The sequence below is a fragment of the Anolis carolinensis genome, unplaced genomic scaffold (genome assembly GCF_035594765.1).
Source record: "Anolis carolinensis isolate JA03-04 unplaced genomic scaffold, rAnoCar3.1.pri scaffold_7, whole genome shotgun sequence".
In the NCBI taxonomy this organism is placed as follows: domain Eukaryota; kingdom Metazoa; phylum Chordata; class Lepidosauria; order Squamata; family Dactyloidae; genus Anolis; species Anolis carolinensis.
Window position 1 is genome coordinate 31,782,092 of NW_026943818.1, and position 20,675 is coordinate 31,802,766.

Here is a 20,675-nt window from a genome sequence, read left to right on the forward strand (position 1 = left end):
GACATGCCGTTTGGGCTACACAACATCCCTGATGCGAAGAGCCCACAAGCAAAGTACACAATTGAACTGATAAAGGCGGAGCAGCCCTCTATCATATTTTTGTTGGCAACCATATACACTGGGTTGTTGTATGTATTCCTGGCTGTCTGGCCATGTTCCAGAAGTATTCTCTCCTAACGTTTCACCCACATCAATGGCAGGCATCCTCAGAGGTTGTGAGGTATGGAGAAACTAAACAAGGAAGGTTTATATATCTGTGGAAAGTCCAGGGTGAGAGAAGAACTCTCTCTCATACCCACTCCTTTTGCATTGAGGAACGCTTGGGATGCCCAAAGCTCACAAGCAAAGTATATTGTACAACTGATAAAGGCAGAGGAGCCTTCTATCATATTTTTGTTGGCAACCATACCCACTCCTTTTGCATTAAGAATTGCTTGGGATGCCCAAAGCTCGCAAGCAAAGTATACTGTGCAACCGATAAAGGCAGAGGAGCCTTTTGTTCTATTCGCCTCTCCCTGAAAGGCAACTTCGATAGCAGTGTTATGCCGTTCGGACTACAGAACGCTCCCGATGTGAAAAGCTCACTCGCAAAGTATAGAGTGCAACGGAAAAAGGCGGAGGAGACTTCTAATAATAATAATAATAATAATAATAATAATAATAATAATAATGATAATATCATCCCCAGTAAGTAGTAAATAATAATAATAATAATAATAATAATAATAATAATAATAATAATAATATAATCATGCCATTTGGACTAAAGACCACTTGTGATGTGAAAGACATGTAAATAGGTGAAAAGATATCAGCTAGGAATACGTTGTGATGTGAAAAGCTCACACCTAAGTATACTTTGCAATAGAGAAAGGCGGTATTATTTCGGTTGGCAAGCATACGCTATTATTTTCACTCTCCCCGCAGGGCCTGAGCCCCGGATGCTACGACACCTACCACGCCAACATCGACTGCCAATGGATCGACATCACCGACGTCCCACCGGGAAACTACACCCTCAAGGTAAGAAACGTTTGGGGCGGGACTACATATCCCATCGTCCCCAAAGGAGGGGAATGAGTGGCAGTTTCTCTCCTCCGAAGGTGACGGTCAATCCGGATTTCCTGGTGGACGAGTCGGACTTCAGCAACAACATCGTGCGCTGCGACGTCACCTACACGGGAACACACGCCGACACGCGGGACTGCCGGATCTCAAGGTGGAACGAGTGGACGATGGTGGCGGAAGTGGGGAGCTTTGAGCCGAGCAGAGACTAATAAAAATAATAATATTTTCTCTCTTTCTTTCTCCCCGAAAAGCTTCTAAGGAGAACCCGTGGATCCACGTCCCAAAATGGAAAACCGAAATGGGGGGAGGAAAGCCATATTTCGTCACAGAGCTTGAAGCATTTTTTCCAGAAATGACCTGTTTCCAATCCTATTAAAAAAACTCTCTTTCTGGCATTCCTTGTGTCCAATTATCTGCTCCGGCTCGGTTTGTTTATTTCTTGTAATTCTAATAAGCTGCTCCTTGGCGCCACCGTGTGGACACATTGGGGCATGACACCCTCCATTCCCTTTTCCATTGAAATGCAGTCTCAGCCCCTTGTCTTTGCTGCCATCGTGTGGCCAAACGTGAACATTGCACCACTTGATATGTGCTCCTTCATCTTTCTACTTCCTGACCTATGTACCTACCTGTCTATCTACCTACCTGTCTATCTACCTACCTGTCTTTCTACCTACCTGTCTATCTATGTACCTGTCCACCTAACTGTCCCATCTTTCTACCTACCGACGTATCTACCTATCTGTCTATGTACCTGTCCACCTACCTGTCCATCTTTCTACCTACCGATGTATCTACCTACCTGTCTATCTACCTATCTGTCCACCTACCTGTCCATCTTTCTACCTACTGACCTATCTACCTACCTACCTACCTATGTATCTATCCACCTACCTGTCCATCTTTCTACCTACCTACCTGTCTACGTACCTGTCCACCTGTCTACCTACTGACCTATCTACCTACCTATCTACGTATCTGTCCACATACCTGTCCATCTTTCTACCTACTGACCTACCTGTCTACTACCTGTCTATCTACCTACGTACCTATTTACGTACCTGTCCACCTACCTGTCCATCTGTCTAACTACCTGTCTACCTACCTACCTGTCCGTCTTTCTACCTACCTACCTGTCCACCTAACTGTCCATCTTTCTACCTACTGACCTATCTACCTACCTATCTACGTATCTGTCCACCTACCTGTCCATCTTTCTACCTACTGACCTACCTGTCTACCTACCTATCTACCTATGTACCTATTTACGTACCTGTCCACCTACCTGTCCATCTGTCTACCTACCTGTCTACCTACCTACCTGTCCGTCTTTCTACCTACCTATCTACCTACCTGTCCACCTAACTGTCCATCTTTCTACCTACTGACCTATCTACCTACCTATCTACGTATCTGTCCACCTACCTGTCCATCTTTCTACCTACTGACCTACCTGTCTACCTACCTATCTACCTATGTACCTATTTACGTACCTGTCCACCTACCTGTCCATCTGTCTACCTACCTGTCTACCTACCTACCTGTCCGTCTTTCTACCTACCTATCTACCTACCTGTCCACCTAACTGTCCATCTTTCTACCTACTGACCTATCTACCTACCTATCTACCTACCTGTCCACCTACCTGTCCATCTTTCTACCTACTGACCTATCTACCTACCTATCTACGTATCTGTCCACCTACCTGTCCATCTTTCTACCTACTGACCTACCTGTCTTCCTACCTGTCTATCTACCTATGTACCTATTTACGTACCTGTCCACCTACCTGTCCATCTGTCTACCTACTGACCTATCTACCTACCTATCTACGTATCTGTCCACCTACCTGTCCATCTTTCTACCTACTGACCTACCTGTCTTCCTACCTGTCTATCTACCTATGTACCTATTTACGTACCTGTCCACCTACCTGTCCATCTGTCTACCTACTGACCTATCTACCTACCTATCTACGTACCTGTCCACCTACCTGTCCATCTGTCTACCTACTGACCTATCTACCTACCTATCTACGTACCTGTCCACCTACCTGTCCATCTGTCTACCTACCTGTCTACCTACCTACCTGTCCGTCTTTCTACCTACCTATCTACCTACCTGTCCACCTAACTGTCCATCTTTCTACCTACTGACCTATCTACCTACCTATCTACCTACCTGTCCACCTACCTGTCCATCTGTCTACCTACTGACCTATCTACCTACCTATCTACGTATCTGTCCACCTACCTGTCCATCTTTCTACCTACTGACCTATCTACCTACCTATCTACGTATCTGTCCACCTACCTGTCCATCTTTCTACCTACTGACCTATCTACCTACCTATCTACGTATCTGTCCACCTATCTGTCCATCTTTCTACCTACTGACCTACCTGTCTTCCTACCTGTCTATCTACCTATGTACCTATTTACGTACCTGTCCACCTACCTATCCATCTGTCTACCTACCTATCTACCTATCGACCTATCCAACTATCTACCTTTCTATGTACCTACCTGTCTACCTCTCTCTCTTATCTACTTGTCTTTCTATCTTTCTCTCTACCTGAGTCTATCTACTTACCTGTCTACATACCTTTCTATCTGGGGTCCCTATTTGGGGACACGTCATCCTCGTGATGACAATTTCCCGGGAAGAGCCATCCGCCCCCCTGCTGCCCGTCTCCCTAGAAACTGGGAAGGATGCGAGTCCGTCTCCAGGCAACTTGGGCTTGGCTTCCTCCTCCTCCTCCTCCTCCTCCTCCTGGGCAGGTGAGTTCGGCCTCCTTCCTCTCACAGCAGGTGAGTTCCTGGCAAGAAGGACCTTTGGACCCTGGATCGGAGCCAGAGAGAGAGAGAGAGAGAGAGAGAGAGAGAAGGAGGAAGGGCGGAGGAGGAGGAGGAGGAGGCCATGGAGACCAGCAAGGACCCTCCAGGCCGGCCCACCCACCTGTGAGTACACCTGGGACCCTTCTCCCTACCTGTATATCTACCTGTACGTTGTGATTACCATTTCGAAGCCTGGACAGGTGAGGGGCGTAATAAGTAAATAGGTAGGTAGATAGATCTGCTTCTCTACCTACTAGTCCATCTACCTGTATACCTATCTTTCTATTTACCTGTCTACCTACCTTTCTGTATACCTGTGTATTTGCCTATTTGCCTTTCTATCTACCTATCTTTCTAACTACCCGTGTATTTACCGATCTGCCTTTCTACCTGTGTCTATCTACCTACCTGTCTATATATGTATCTACCTGTATATCTACTTACCTTTCTATCTACCCATCAAACTATCTGCCTATCTACCTGTCTACCTACCTACCTGTCTATATACGTATCTATCTACCTGTATATCTACCTACCTTCCTGTGTCTACCTGTCTATCAACCTATCTGTCTATCTACCTGTCTACCTACCTACCTGTCTATATACATATCTATCTACCTGTATATCTACCTACCTTCCTGTGTCTACCTGTCTATCAACCTATCTGTCTATCTACCTGTCTACCTACCTACCTGTCTATATACGTATCTATCTACCTGTATTACTACCTACCTGTCTATATACGTATCTACCTACCTGTATATCTACCTACCTGTCTATATACGTATCTATCTACCTGTATATCTACCTACCTGTCTATATACGTATCTACCTACCTGTATATCTACCTACCTTCCTGTGTCTACCTGTCTATCAACCTATCTGCCATTCTACCTGTATATCTACCTACCTACCTACCTACCTTTCTGTCTACCTACCTACCTGCCTTTCTATTGACCTGCCTATGTCTACCTACCTATGTATGTATCTACCTGTATACCTACCTACCTACCTACCTGCCTTTCTATTGGCCTGTCTACCTACCTACCCGTCTATATATGTATCTACCTGTATACTTACCTTTCTATCTACCCATCAAACTATCTGCCTATCTACCTGTCTACCTACCTACCTGACTATATACGTATCTATCTACCTGTATAGAATCATAGATTCATAGAATAGTAGAGTTGGAAGAGACCTCAAGGGCCATCTAGTCCAACCCCCCGCTAAGAAGCAGGAAATCGCATTCAAAGCACCCCCGACAGATGGCCATCCAGCCTCTGCTTAAAAGCCTCCAAGGAAGGAGCCTCCACCACGGCCCCGGGGAGAGAGTTCCACTGCTGAACAGCCCTTCTCACAGTGAGGAAGTTCTTCCTGATGTTCAGGTGGAATCTCCTTCCTTTCCTGTAGTTTGAAGCCATTGTTCCGTGTCCTAGTCTAAAAAACAAGCTCCCTCCCTCTTCCCTATAACTTCCCTTCACGTATTTGTACATGGCCCTCATCATGTCTCCTCTCAGCCTTCTCTTCTGCAGGCTAAACATGCCCAGCTCTTTCAGCCGCTCCTCATAGGGATTCTTGTTCTCCAGACCCTTCATCATTTGAGTCTCCCTCCTCTGGACGCTTTCCAGCTTGTCAACATCTCCCTTCATCTGCGGTGCCCAGAATTGGACACAGTGTGATTCCAGGTAACGTGGTCTGACCAAGGCAGAATAGAAAGAGGGGGAGCAGGACCTCCCTGGATCTAGACGCTATTCCCCTCTTGATGAGGCCAGAATCCCGTTGGCTTTTTTAGCAGCCGCATCACATTCCTGGCTCATGTTCACCTTCCTCCCCACGAGGACTCCAAGGTCTTTTTCGCACACACTGCTCTCAAGCCAGGCCTCGTCCCCCATTCTGTCTCTTTGATTTCCATGGTGGAATATCTTGCCTTTGTCCCTGTTGAACTTCATTTTGTGAGTTTCGGCCAATCATCTCTCTAGTCTGTCAAGATCGTTGTGAATTCTGCTCCTGTCTTCTGGAGTGTTGGCTCTCCCTCCCAGTTTTGTGTCGTCTGCAAACTTGATGATCGTGCCTTCTGACCCTTCGTCTAAGTCGTTCATCAAGATCCTGAACAGAACCGGGCCCAGGACGGAGCCCTGCTTGTGGCACTCCACTTGTCACTTCTTTCCATGATGAAGACAATGCATTGGTGAGAATCACCCTTTGGGTTCGTTCGCTTAGCCAATGACAGATCCACCTAACCGTACTTTTGTCTAGCCCACATTTGACTAGTTTCCTTGCCAGAAGGTCGTGGGGGACTTTGTCGAAGGCCTGACTGAAATCCAGACACGCTACATCCACGGCATTCCCTGTATCGACCCAACTCGTAACTCTATCGAAAAAAGAGATCAGATGAGTCTGGCATGACTTGTTTTTGGTAAATCCGTGTTGACTATTAGCCATGACCGCATTTGTTTCTAAGTGTTCGCAGACCACTTCCTTAATGATCTTTTCCAGAATCTTGCCTGGTATTGATGTGAGGCTGACCGGACATTGGTAATTGTTTGGGTCGTTCTTTTTTCCCTTCTTGAAGATAAATAGGGACCACATTCGCCCTCCTCCAATCTGCTGGGACTTCTCCCGTTCTCCAAGAACTCTCGAAGATAATTGCCAGTGGTTCTGAAATAACTTCCGCTAGTTCCTTCAGTACTCTTGGGTGTAGCTGATCTGGCCCTGGGGACTTGAATTCGTTTAGAGAGGCCAAGTGTTCCTGGACAACTTGTTTCCCTATTTGGGGTTGGATTTCCCCCAATCCTTCGTCCATTCCATGTTGCTGAGGTTGAAGATGGCTTTCTTTTTGTGAGAAGAAACCCGTATATCTACCTACCTTCCTGTGTCTACCTGTCTATCAACCTATCTGCCATTCTACCTGTATATCTACCTACCTACCTACCTACCTTTCTGTCTACCTACCTACCTGCCTTTCTATTGACCTGCCTATGTCTACCTACCTATGTATCTACCTGTATACCTACCTACCTACCTGCCTTTCTATTGGCCTGTCTACCTACCTACCTGTCTATATATGTATCCACCTGTATATCTACTTACCTTTATCTACCCATCAAACTATCTGCCTATCTACCTGTCTACCTACCTACCTGTCTATATACGTATCTATCTACCTGTATATCTACCTACCTTCCTGTGTCTACCTGTCTATCAACCTATCTGCCATTCTACCTGTATATCTACCTACCTGTCTATATACGTATCTATCCCCGAAAAGCTTCTACCTATCTAACTTGTATATCAACCTGCTTTTTTATTGACCTACTACCTGTCTACCTACTTACCTATGTATGTGTCTACCTGTAGATCTACCTACCTACCTGTAGATCTACCTACCTATTTACCTGTCTATCCATCTCCCAATCTAACTACCCACTTTTATATTTATCTACCTATCTAACTTGTATATCAACCTGCTTTTTTATTGACCTACCTACTTACCTGTCTATGTATGTGTCTACCTGTATATCTACCTACCTACCTGTAGATCTACCTACCTATGTACCTGTCTATCCATCTCCCAATCTAACTACCCACTTTTATATTTATCTACCTATCTAACTTGTATATCAACCTGCTTTTTATTGACCTACTACCTGTCTACCTACTTACCTATGTATGTGTCTACCTGTAGATCTACCTACCTACCTGTAGATCTACCTACCTATTTACCTGTCTATCCATCTACCAATCTAACTACCCACTTTTATATTTATCTACCTATCTAACTTGTATATCAACCTGCTTTTTTATTGACCTACCTACTTACCTGTCTATGTATGTGTCTACCTGTATATCTACCTACCTACCTTGTATATCAACCTTTTTATTGACCTATTACCTGTCTATATACGTATCTATCTACCTGTATATCTACCAACCTACCTTTTGACTTATTTGCCTTTCTACCTGTAGATCTACCTACCTACATTGTATATCGACCTGCTTTTTTATTTACCTGTCTACTACCTGTCTATGTATGTGTCTGCCTATCTGTAGATCTACTTACCTATGTACCTATGAACCCATCTATCCATCTAACTACCCACTTTTATATTTATCTACCTAACTTGTATATCAACCTGCTTTTTTATTGACCTACTACCTGTCTACCTACTTACCTATGTATGTGTCTACCTGTATATCTACCTACCTACCTGTAGATCTACCTACCTATGTACCTGTCTATCCATCTCCCAATCTAACTACCCACTTTTATATTTATCTACCTATCTAACTTGTATATCAACCTGCTTTTTTATTGACCTACCTACTTACCTGTCTATGTATGTGTCTACCTGTATATCTACCTACCTACCTTGTATATCAACCTTTTTATTGACCTATTACCTGTCTATATACGTATCTATCTACCTGTATATCTACCAACCTACCTTTCGACTTATTTGCCTTTCTACCTGTAGATCTACCTACCTACATTGTATATCGGCCTGCTTTTTTATTTACCTGTCTACTACCTGTCTATGTATGTGTCTGCCTATCTGTAGATCTACCTACCTATGTACCTATGTACCTATGAACCCATCTATCCATCTAACTACCCTCTTTTATATTTATCTGCCTACCTACCTACCTATCGACAGTCCCAAAAAAATGCTCCTCACACCCAGGTAAGCAGATAAACGGGGATCCGTGGGCGGAGGATCCTGGAATGTGGAACCGATCCGACTGGCTCTTTCCCGGTCCAGCCCTTGTTTGGGATTCTGCTTCGGGATGTCACTCAATTTTATTTTCGCCGTTTAATAAACTTTCCCCCCATGTTTTTTAACGATGGAACCAATTAGGAAATGATAATTTATAATTTTCGGGGCCAAAGCTCCTAGTAGTTGCTTAGCATCGCCGGAAAAGTGTCCGAAAAGAACGGGAGTCGGAATCAAGTTCGTAAGTATATCGATACACGAGACTTCGGCCGACGATTCACGACAAGCACCGACTCGTAAGGACGACAGCTCCGGGGTGAGGAGGGCCACTCCACCCCGTTGACCGGGCCTCGTTCCTCCTCCGCAGCTTCGACCCCGATCCGCCCGGGAAGCCGAGGAAGAGCAAGAGGAAGATGTCGGAGCAAAAGAAATCCCAAAGCCTGGAGGAGCCGCCCGCCGAGGGGTTTCGCAACGGGCCACGTCCGCCATTGTCCCGGTGAGTGATCGGGTTGGACTACGTCTCCCATCATCCCCGGTTGAGTGTGAGGTTGGGGAAGACGATACCTTTCTATCTATCTACCTGTCAATCTACCTACCTTTCTAAATGTCAATCTACCATTCTATGTACTTGTTTACCTGTCTACCTTCCTACCTATTGGCCTAAGTATTTACCTGTCCACCTATCTCCCTTTCTATCCGTCTACCTTTCTATCTACCTGTTTTTCTGTCTACCTTTCTATTTGTATCTCTACCTGACTACCTACCTTTCTACCTTTGTTTGTTTATCTACCTGTCTCTCTACCTACCTTTGAATCGAGTCTACCTATCTACCTACCTTTCTACTTGTCTACCTTTCTACCTACCTGTCTACCTTTCAGTTTGTCTATCTACCTGTCTGTCTACCTACCTATGAATCGAGTCTACCTACCTTTCTACTTGTCTACCTTTCTACCTACCTGTCTACCTTTCAGTTTGTCTATCTACCTGTCTACCTACCTTTGAATCGAGTCTACCTATCTACCTATCTTTCTACTTGTCTACCTTTCCACCTACCTGTCTACCTTTCAGTTTGTCTATCTACCTGTCTGTCTACCTACCTATGAATCGAGTCTACCTACCTTTCTACTTGTCTACCTTTCTACCTACCTGTCTACCTTTCAGTTTGTCTATCTACCTGTCTACCTACCTATGAATCGAGTCTACCTATCTACCTTTCTACTTGTCTACCTTTCTACCTACCTGTCTACCTTTCAGTTTGTCTATCTACCTGTCTACCTGTCTGTCTACCTACCTATGAATCGAGTCTACCTATGTACCTATCTTTCTACTTGTCTACCTTTCTACCTACCTGTCTACCTTTCAGTTTGTCTATCTACCCGTCTACCTGTCTGTCTACCTACTATGAATCTAGTCTATCTCTGTCTACCTTTCTACCTACCTGTCTACCTTTCAGTTTGTCTATCTACCTGTCTACCTGTCTGTCTACCTACCTATGAATCGAGTCTACCTATCTACCTATCTTTCTACTTGTCTACCTTTCTACCTACCTGTCTACCTTTCAGTTTGTCTATCTACCTGTCTACCTATCTATGAATCGAGTCTACCTATCTACATTTCTACTTGTCTACCTTTCTACCTACCTGTCTACCTTTCAGTTTGTCTATCTACCTGTCTACCTGTCTGTCTACCTACCTATGAATCGAGTCTACCTATGTACCTATCTTTCTACTTGTCTACCTTTCTACCTACCTGTCTACCTTTCAGTTTGTCTATCTACCCGTCTACCTGTCTGTCTACCTACTATGAATCTAGTCTATCTCTGTCTACCTTTCTACCTACCTGTCTACCTTTCAGTTTGTCTATCTACCTGTCTACCTGTCTGTCTACCTACCTATGAATCGAGTCTACCTATCTACCTATCTTTCTACTTGTCTACCTTTCTACCTACCTGTCTACCTTTCAGTTTGTCTATCTACCTGTCTACCTATCTATGAATCGAGTCTACCTATCTACATTTCTACTTGTCTACCTTTCTACCTACCTGTCTACCTTTCAGTTTGTCTATCTACCTGTCTACCTGTCTGTCTACCTACCTATGAATCGAGTCTACCTATGTACCTATCTTTCTACTTGTCTACCTTTCTACCTACCTGTCTACCTTTCAGTTTGTCTATCTACCCGTCTACCCGTCTGTCTACCTACTATGAATCTAGTCTATCTACGTACCTTTCTACTTGTCTATCTCTGTCTACCTTTCTACCTGTCTACCTTTTTATCTGTCTACCTTTTTATCTGTCTACCTTTCAGTTTGTCTACCTGTCTATTTACCTACCTATTTCTAGTCTACCTGTCTACCTACCTTTTTACTTGTCTACCTTTCTACCTACCTGTCTACATTTCTACCTACTTGTCTACCTTTCAGTTTGTCTATCTACCTGTCTACTTACCTATCTGTCTACCTACCTACCAATGTATCTAGTCTACCTATCTACCTTATTACTTGTCTACATCTGTCTACCTCTACCTACCTGTCTACCTTTCAGTTTTGTCTATCTACCTGTCTGTCTACCTATGTATCTAGTCTACCTGTCTACCTATCTACCTGTCTACCTACTTATCTAACTTTCTATCTACCTGTTCGGCGGGCGACAAATTGTTATAATGGGTTGACGGGATCACCCTGTGGCACCCATCAATGAAACCAATGGGTGCCACAGGGACATCCAAGGAAACTTCCGGAGGTTCGGCATTTCGGAATCTCGCCATTGTGATCCATATACACACACATATGCATATACATATTATATATATATATTCCAGTCGGTCTCTTCTTTCCAGCTCTAAGACATACGACCCGTCTTTTCCCAAAGAAGGAGACAAGGGAGCGGTGCCGATCCACCACCGGAACTCGGAGCCCAACATCTCTAACGTAAGTTCCAGCCGTCGCCGGACTCCCATCCAAATCCCAGCCAGGACCGGCCCGGCTTAGCACTCAGCATCAAGCGCTTTCAGGGCATATAGGGTTTACCTTATATCGATGATTGGCTCATCTGTTTCCTTCTTTCCGAAGCTGATGAAACACGCCGTGAACTTCCACCGAGTGTTTGGAGACCTCTCCGAAGACGAGGAGCTGATCGACAGTAAGCCGTTTCCGTCAGTCTCGCCCGTATTTGTAAGGATCTATGAACGACTGAGGTTCTGAAACTTGGACTATCCAGTGACTTCAAACCACAGTCACCCCTGTGATATACTATCACAGATTCTCTCTGTTCCTTACCAGGACACAGACTACATTAAATAAGTCACCAAACTTATTTAAAACTGACTCAAAATCAACACTTGAGTCTCCTTGATCCCCTCAACCTAGGATCAATCTTCCCTGTGCCTCATCAGAGCACAGACTGACTCTCTTTTTTAAACTCTGCACTTCTTCAACTAAACAGCTGTTGACTCCGCCTACTTCTCCATGGCAACCAGTCTGAGTGCTGAGATGCAATAACTGTAATACTTACCCTTTTAAAACATAAACACAGAATTAAACATAACATCTGTAAACCAAAAATTCGTGCTTCATTACGGATTCGTATTAAATTCAGATTTTTCCCAAGACCTTGTTGGGGGATGATTGTATCTATTAATGACTTAATTTAATAATAATTTATTATTGTGATGACTTGACGTGACAGAGAATGGAATCCCTTCAGATCCCACCGCTGCCACCAATTATGTGAAGACTTGATGTGATGACAGGGATGGAACCTTTTTGGATCCCACCGCTGCCACCAAAATGCGAAGGGTTCACCTTCTACCTCTATGTATTCCACTTTTCTATGTTGTCGCTGCCACCACCTTTGAAAGATGCTTTGCTCAAATAATAAGCAACATTTGAAGAAACAGTAACTTGTTTATTTATAGTACAAAGCTTGATGGTTGCAAGAATGTTATAACTTAAGTTGAACGATGTTACTTCTGTACAGTAAGTGTTGCAAGACTTTTCAATCGTTTCACTGAGCTTAGTATGGTATTAGCTTTATAAGACTTGTTTCTTTCAGTTAGGAATACTGTCCTTCTTGAACTTAATTGATCTGTACCCGATCAAACTTGGACTGGGGAGTTTAACTGGTTAACCCTAGTCCTTCTATGACTTAGGGATGTAACCTCAGCTCTTTAGTTATTCCTACTAAAGGCTCAGCAACTTTAATTTTAGCCCTTCTCCGCTAAACTCTCTAGCTGCTCAACTTCCTCCCACAATCTCTTTATTTCGATCTCACTCCTTTCTCACTGAACAGAACCAACTGCTCTGCTCAACCGACAAACTCCAACTGCTAAATTCCAACTGCTAAATTTTGAATTCTAAGGCTTCCACCAGCAAGGTGAAGCCACGCCCCTTTTCCTGGCCATGCCTTAGAGGCTCCCAGCTTCTGTATAAGAATAGCTGAAATATATAACCTTAAACAGTCAACCTAAACATAGCAATCATGAATAAAACACAATGATCATGACATCTTTACAATTATCTTGCCCGGCAGCCTTTTCCTGTGCTTGGCAGCGCGAAGCCCCTTACCACGGACGCTTATACGTCTCCCCGCACCACGTCTGTTTCTACTGCAGCATGATCCGGAGAGAAGTCAAGGTAATTTCTAATAATAATAATAATAATAATAATAATAATAATAATATATTGACCATCCCACCCATATTCTTTTCTACTGTATCTTATTCTAATGGATTTTGTTCTCTTGGATATTATTGCATTCGCTTTTTAATTATATTTATTCCATTTACGTTTATTCTGTTCTATTCGGTTCCCGTTCAATTTATTTGCTTTCCTATAGGAGGGAAAAGTATAATAATAATAATAATAATAATAATAATGACAATATTGACATTAGCACGTTGGCCCACTGGCAATAATATCAACAACGATATATTATTATATAATATACTATTATAATAATGTTGACATTAGCGCATTGGATCCAGTGGCAGTTAGTAATAATAATAATAATAATAATAATAATAATAATAATATATTATATATTATAAATATATTGACATTAGCACATTGGCCCCACTGGCAATAATAATAATATGATTATGATTATATAATTATATTATATTATATTCTTATATTAAATAATAATAAATATTATTATTATGATTAAGAATGATAATATGGTTATGATTATATAATTATATTATATTATATTCTTATATTAAATAATAATAATGATTATGATTATATAATATACTTATAATAATTATAATATATTCTTATATCAAATAACAATAATTTATATAATATTAATTTTAATAATAATGACACTAGTGCATTGGCCCACTGATGACAATAATAATAATAATAATAATAATAATAATGATAATAATATTACAAAATCCAGCATATCTATCTTGTTTGCTGTGTCATAATAAAATAATAAAAATAAAATATGATTATAATTATATAAGATAACTAGCTGTGCCCGGCCATGCGTTGCTGTGGCAAAGTGGTGGTGGTATTGGTTAAAAATTGTTGTGTAATTTTTATTTGATGTTATTTGCATTTTTTATTAATTTTATTGTAAGTTATATTTTTATTGATTATATTTTATTATTTTCTTGTATTATTTTTTAGTTATTTTCTGTTATTATCGTATTTTATTGTATTAATTTTTAGTGTTTTTTATTATTTTTATTGGGTTGCTAGGAGACCAAGTTGGAGGAGCTTAGCCTTCTAACTGGCAGCAATTGGATAAAAGCAATTATTCCTCTCTCTCTAGGACTTTATTTTTCTTTTCTTTTTGTTGTATCAACCTAGAGGCGTGGATGATGGGTTGTGTTGTCAAATTTCGAGGTTGGAGGGCCTGTAGTTTTGTTGTTTTGTGGGTCGCCAGGATTCCATCACTCTTTTATATATATAGTAGACATGTCCAAAAAATCGTTTTGAATTGTATATCGGAATTATTTCGGATTGTTCTCGCTTTTTGATACGCATTCCGAGACATTTCGAGGTTGGAGGGCCTGTAGTTTTGTTGTTTTGTGGGTCGCCGTGATGCCATCACTCTTTTATATATATAGATTAATAACTAATAATACGAATATGATGTTGTTATTATTTTCCGGTTTTAGGTGATCATCCCAGTGCCAACCATTACCGTCCTCAAGAAAACCAATACGGCTCTCTTGGTGCCCAACGCCATCTGCATCCGGACAACGGAAGGAGAAAAGGTGAGTAAATCCTAAATATTAAATATTTCGGAGAAAGGAGATTCAACTGTCCTTGGAAATATCCCATTATTATTGGTCTATTTCTCCTCCAGTTTCTTTTCTCATCCCTCCGGTCCAGAGAATCCGCCTACCAGTTGCTACGCTCTATTTGTAAACACCTCCAGGTAACACAACCATTTCGGGGTCGGAAACTACAACTCCCGATGGAGTCTCTCGGATACTATTTCTTTGTTTCTTTTTCCTAGGACGTCGGCCAAAATAGCCCCGTCTCGCCCTTCCTGATGTCGAAGGAAACCGATTCGAATCATTCCTTACCGGAGCACGAAACCCTTAATGAAGAATCAGGTGAGAATCGGTTGTCTTTACTCGATTTAGTTTCGATCCTGACATGACGATCGGTTGTAATTCCTGGGACAACTAAAATTAATTGACAAAGCCGTCTCGTTTTGCAGACGAGCCGGACGAGCCGGTGACGATGCCAACACAAATGCCAAACGATTTGCAAGAAGAGGTGGCAAATAGCAAAGGTAGGTGAAAAATTATTATTATTATTATTATTATCAACAAGTATCAAAGCCTATTGTATGTCGTCAAGTGCTTTTTCTGCATCTGAAAGTGTCAAAACCAATTTAGGTTGTCAAGTGCTTTTTCTGCATCCAAAACTAGGGTAGGTGACAATTAATATCAATAATAATAATAATTATTATTATTATTATTATTATTATCATCATCATCAATAAGTATCAAAGCCCATTGTATGTCATCAAGTACTTTTTCTGCATCCGAAAATAAGGTGACAAATAATAACAATAATAATTATCTTCAGTAAGTATCAAAGCCCATTGTATGTTGTCAAGTGCTTTTTCTGCATCTGAAAGTGTCAAAACCAATGTAGGTTGTCAAGTGCTTTTTCTGCATCCAAAACTAAGGTAGGTGACAAATAATAATAATAATAATAATAATAATCAGTAAATATCAAAGCCCATTGTATGTCATCAAGTGCTTTTTCTGTATCCGAAAATAAGGTAGGTGACAAATAATAATAATCATCATCATCATCAAGTATCAAAGCCCATTGTATGTCGTCAAGTGCTTTTTTTGCATCTGAAAATAAGGTAGGTGACAAATATTATTATTATTATTATTATTATTATTATTATTATCATCAGTAAGTATCAAAGCCCATTGTATGTTGTCGAGTGCTTTTTCTACATCCAAAAATATAGTATTCCGGCAATTATTCGCCGCTATCGATGCATTTCCTTTTCTTTTAACAGAAAAAGAACAGGAAACAAAGGCCTCGCAAAGGCCAACGGTGCATTCGAACCCACTCCATGCGATTATCCTCATCTATTTAGTCTTGTGAGTAGAAAACTCCATGTAATATTTCATAGAATAAACTCGTAATGATAAAACTAACAGGATTCAAAATTGTGGCACTGATTATTTATTATTATTATTATTATTATTATTATTATTACGCTTCCCTCTCCTACGGGAGACTCAAAGCAATAGAATGAGAGATTTATTATTATTATTATTATTATTATTATTATTATTATTATTATTATTATTATGCTTCCCTGTCCTACAGAAGACTTGAAGCCACAGAATGAGATATTTTATTATTATTATTATTATTATTATTATTATGCTTCCCTGTCTTACAGAAGACTTGAAGCCACAGAATGAGATATTTTATTATTATTATTATTATTATTATTATTATTATGCTTCCCTCTCCTATGGAAGACTTGAAGCAATAGAACAAGATATTATTATTATTATTACAGTATTATTATTATTATTCCCTCTCCTACGGGAGACTCAAAGCAACAGAATGACATTATTATTATTATTATTATTATTATTATTATTATTATTATTATTATTATTATTATGCTTCCGTGTCCTATGGGAGACTCAAAGAAACAGAACAAGATATTATTATTATTATTATTATTATTATTATTATTATTATTATTATTATGCTTCCTTCTCCTACGGAAGACTCGAAGCAATGGAATGAGAGATTATTATTATTATTATTATTATTATTATTATTATTATTATGCTTTCCTACAGGAAAGCAAACAAATTGAACGGGAGCCGAATAGAATAAACGTAAATGGAATAAATACTCTATTAAAAAGAATAGTATATACAAAGATTAGAAGAGAACCAAACAATTGAAATGTATGGCATAGGATCATCACCATTATTATTATTATTATTATTATTATTATTATTATTATTATTATTATTATATTAATATGTTGTTTCTCTTATGAATTGAACAGGAACTAAACAGAATAAATGTCAATGGAATAAATACTCTATTAAAAAGAATAGTATATAAAAAGATTAGAAGAGAACCAAACAATTGAAATGTATGGCATGGTATTATTATTATTATTATTATATTAATATGTTGTTTCTCTTATGAATTGAACAGGAACTAAACAGAATAAATGTCAATGGAATAAATACTCTATTAAAAAGAATAGTATATAAAAAGATTAGAAGAGAACCACACAATTGAAATGTATGGCATAGGATCACCATTATTATTATTATTATTATTATTATTATTATTATTATTATTATTATTATTATTATTATTATATTAATATGTTGTTTCTCTTATGAATTGAACAGGAACTAAACAGGATAAATGTCAATGGAATAAATACTCTATTAAAAAGAATAGTATACAAAAAGATTAGAAGAGAACCAAACAATTGAAATGTATGGCATCGTATTATTATTATTATTATTATTATATTAATATGTTGTTTCTCTTATGAATTGAACAGGAACTAAACAGGATAAACGTCAATGGAATAAATACTCTATTAAAAAGAATAGTATATAAAAAGATTAGAAGAGAACCAAACAATTGAAATGTATGGCATCGTATTATTATTATTATTATTATTATTATATTAATATGTTGTTTCTCTTATGAATTGAACAGGAACTAAACAGGATAAACGTCAATGGAATAAATACTCTATTAAAAAGAATAGTATATAAAAAGATTAGAAGAGAACCACACAATTGAAATGTATGGCATAGGATCATCACCATTATTATTATTATTATTGTTATTATATTAATATTTATATGTTGTGTATCTTATTTGTTGTCGCAGAGTGTTGGCCTTGCTCCTGTCCTCGAGTTACATCGGGTTGCGCATCGTCCAGCTGGAGAAGCTCTTGACCTCCATGGGCGCCTGGCCCGAACTGGACCTCCAGGATTAGTGAGTAATAATAATAATAATAATAATAATAATAATACAGACTCGTCCACCTAAGTCTCGGCTTAATCGTCCCATTGATCCCCAATGACTTTCCCCGACTTTCCCGACAGGTATTGAGCCACCGGAGAGCGATGGGATCTAGTCGGAGCCACTTTCCTGCGGGTCAGAAGCTGGACGCTTGACCGCCAAAGATGGCACCCAAAAGATATGTTGTCGTCAACACAGGAGTTGAGTTGTGAACGTAGACGTCATGATGTCGTCAATATAGACGCCAGGTTGCCGTCAACAGTGTTGTCGTCAACACAGTGTTGTCGTCAACGTAGACGCCGTGATGTCGTCAACATAGAAGCTGGACACTGACCGCCAAAAATGGCGTCAAAAAGTTATGTTGTCACCAACGTAGGCACCATGTTGTCGTCAATATAGACGCCATGTTATCAACAACACAGACCCATGTTGTCATGAATATATCTGCTGTCGTCAACATAGATGTCATGTTGTCAATGTAGACGCCATGATGTCAACATAGATGCCATGTTGTCGTCAATATAGACGCCATGTTGTCATCAACATAGATGCCATGTCGTCAACATAGATCCATGTTGTCATGAATATATCCGCTGTGTTGTCAACATAGACACCATGTTGTCGTCAACATAGATGCCATGTTGTCAATGTAGACGCCATGATGTCAACATAGATGCCATGTTGTCGTGAATAAATCCGCTGTGTTGTCAACATAGATCCATGTTGTCATGAATATATCCGCTGTGTTGTCAACATAGACACCATGTTGTCGTCAACATAGATGCCATGTTGTCAATGTAGACGCCATGATGTCAACATAGATGCCATGTTGTCGTGAATAAATCCGCTGTGTTGTCAACATAGATCCATGTTGTCATGAATATATCCGCTGTGTTGTCAACATAGACACCATGTTGTCGTCAACATAGATGCCATGTTGTCAATGTAGACACCATGATGTCAACATAGATGCCATGTTGTCGTGAATAAATCCGCTGTGTTGTCAACATAGATCCATGTTGTCATGAATATATCCGCTGTGTTGTCAACATAGACACCATGTTGTCGTCAACATAGATGCCATGTTGTCAATGTAGACACCATGATGTCAACATAGATGCCATGTTGTCGTGAATAAATCCGCTGTGTTGTCAACATAGATCCATGTTGTCATGAATATATCCGCTGTGTTGTCAACATAGACACCATGTTGTCGTCAACGTAGATGCCATGTTGTCAACGTAGACGCCATGATGTCAACATAGATCCATGTTGTCATGAATATATCCGCTGTGTTGTCAACATAAACGCCATGTTGTCGTCAACATAGACGCCATGTTGTCGTCAACATAGATGCCATGTTGTCATGAATATATCCGCTGTGTTGTCAACATAGACGCCATGTTGTCGTCAATATAGACGCCAAGTTGTCAACGTAAGACGCCATGTTGTCAACATAGACACCATGTTGTCATCAACACAGTGTGTTGTCAACACAGACGCCATGTTGTCGTCAACATAGATGCCATGTTGTCATCAATATAGGCGCCATGTTGTCGTCAACATACATCCATGTTGTCATCAATATAGGCGCCATGTTGTCGTCAACATAGATCCATGTTGTCATGAATATATCCGCTGTGTTGTCAACATAGACGCCATGTTGTCGTCAATATAGACGCCACGTTGTCAAGATAGACACCATGTTGTCATCAACACAGTGTGTTGTCAACACAGACGCCATGTTGTCGTCAACATAGACACCATGTTGTCGTCAATATAGACGCCACGTTGTCAACATAGACACCATGTTGTCATCAACACAGTGTGTTGTCAACACAGACGCCATGTTGTCGTCAACATAGACGCTGTGTTGTCAATATAGATCTCATGTTGTCAACGTAGACGCCATGATGTCATCAACATAGAGGCCGTGTTGTCGTCAACGTAGACACCACGTTGTCTTCAACATAGATGTCATTTTGATGGGATCCCTTATGAGATACCTCAAGGAGAAGACCCAAGATGCCATGTTGTCGTCAACGTAGACGTCATGATGTCACAACGTAGACGCCATGATGTCGTCAACATAGATGCCATGTTGTCAACATAAGATGCCATATTGTCACCAACATAAATGTCATCTTGGGTTGAGATCCAGGGAGGATTGACTATGTTACTTAAATAGTAATAATAATAATAATAATAATAATAATAATAATAATAATAATAATAATAATAATGGAAATTTCGGGGCAGAGGAACACCTGTCATTTGTCGAGACGTTGACTGAACCCTATGGAGCTGAAGGTCCTTCTTGGTCCACAAAGGTCTCCAAGACACAACCCAATGGGTGGAGTGGCCCTCGGGAGCCCTGACAGTGATCCCAGCCCCATAGGGACGGGCAAGAGAAGGTTTCCAAGACACAACCCAACGGGTGGAGTGGCCCTCGGGAGCCCCGACGGCGATTCCAACCCCATAGGGACCCATTATGGGCTTCCAAGACACAACCCAATGGGTGGAGTGGCCCTCAGGAGC

At 40.5% G+C, this 20,675-nt stretch overlaps 2 protein-coding genes and 1 long non-coding RNA gene across 9 annotated transcripts in view; 2 read left to right on the forward strand and 1 right to left on the reverse strand.

Moving 5' to 3' along the window:
• Positions 1–1,480, forward strand: part of LOC134293318 (protein-lysine 6-oxidase-like) — a 7,488-nt gene extending 6,008 nt beyond the window's left edge. Inside the window, exons 5-7 of the mRNA XM_062960537.1 lie at positions 928–1,023; positions 1,104–1,219; positions 1,320–1,480. Coding sequence (XP_062816607.1) covers positions 928–1,023; positions 1,104–1,219; positions 1,320–1,326 — 219 coding nt within the window. The 3' untranslated portion in view covers positions 1,327–1,480. The remainder of the gene's footprint in view (positions 1–927; positions 1,024–1,103; positions 1,220–1,319) is intronic.
• The window catches only part of LOC134293320 (uncharacterized), a 5,478-nt gene extending 1,952 nt beyond the window's left edge, over positions 1–3,526 (reverse strand). The window contains exons 1-2 of one of the 6 annotated variants that reach the window (XR_010000302.1): positions 3,458–3,526; positions 2,110–3,397 (exon numbers count right to left, since the gene is read on the reverse strand). This is a non-coding gene — a long non-coding RNA (uncharacterized LOC134293320). Of the gene's footprint in view, positions 1–2,109 lie in introns of all 6 variants that reach the window. The other 5 variants (XR_010000303.1, XR_010000307.1, XR_010000306.1 and 2 more) reach the window with 5 other exon arrangements.
• LOC134293317 (GRAM domain-containing protein 2A-like) lies at positions 3,496–18,852 on the forward strand. 2 transcript variants are annotated; one of them, XM_062960535.1, is made up of 12 exons: positions 3,496–3,848; positions 8,988–9,116; positions 11,459–11,549; positions 11,691–11,760; positions 13,150–13,253; positions 14,750–14,848; positions 14,941–15,012; positions 15,094–15,193; positions 15,301–15,375; positions 16,126–16,210; positions 18,003–18,110; positions 18,221–18,852. In XM_062960535.1, coding segments are annotated over exons 1-12 (1,287 nt in total). In that variant the 3' UTR covers positions 18,222–18,852. The 2 variants fall into 2 exon arrangements, with proteins under 2 accessions (XP_062816605.1, XP_062816606.1); XM_062960536.1 differs by lacking the exon at positions 3,496–3,848 and adding an exon at positions 3,855–4,028.
• The last annotated feature ends 1,823 nt before the right edge of the window (positions 18,853–20,675 follow it).

Coding starts and splice junctions, on each gene's coding strand:
- LOC134293317 (XM_062960535.1), top strand. CDS start 3,496: ATGTACCTATTTACGTACCTGTCCACCTACCTATCCATCTGTCTACCT. Junction 3,849..8,987: donor CTCCTCCTCCTCCTGGGCAG/GTGAGTTCGGCC, acceptor CCTCCTCCGCAG/CTTCGACCCCGATCCGCCCG. Junction 15,194..15,300: donor AACCCTTAATGAAGAATCAG/GTGAGAATCGGT, acceptor CTCGTTTTGCAG/ACGAGCCGGACGAGCCGGTG.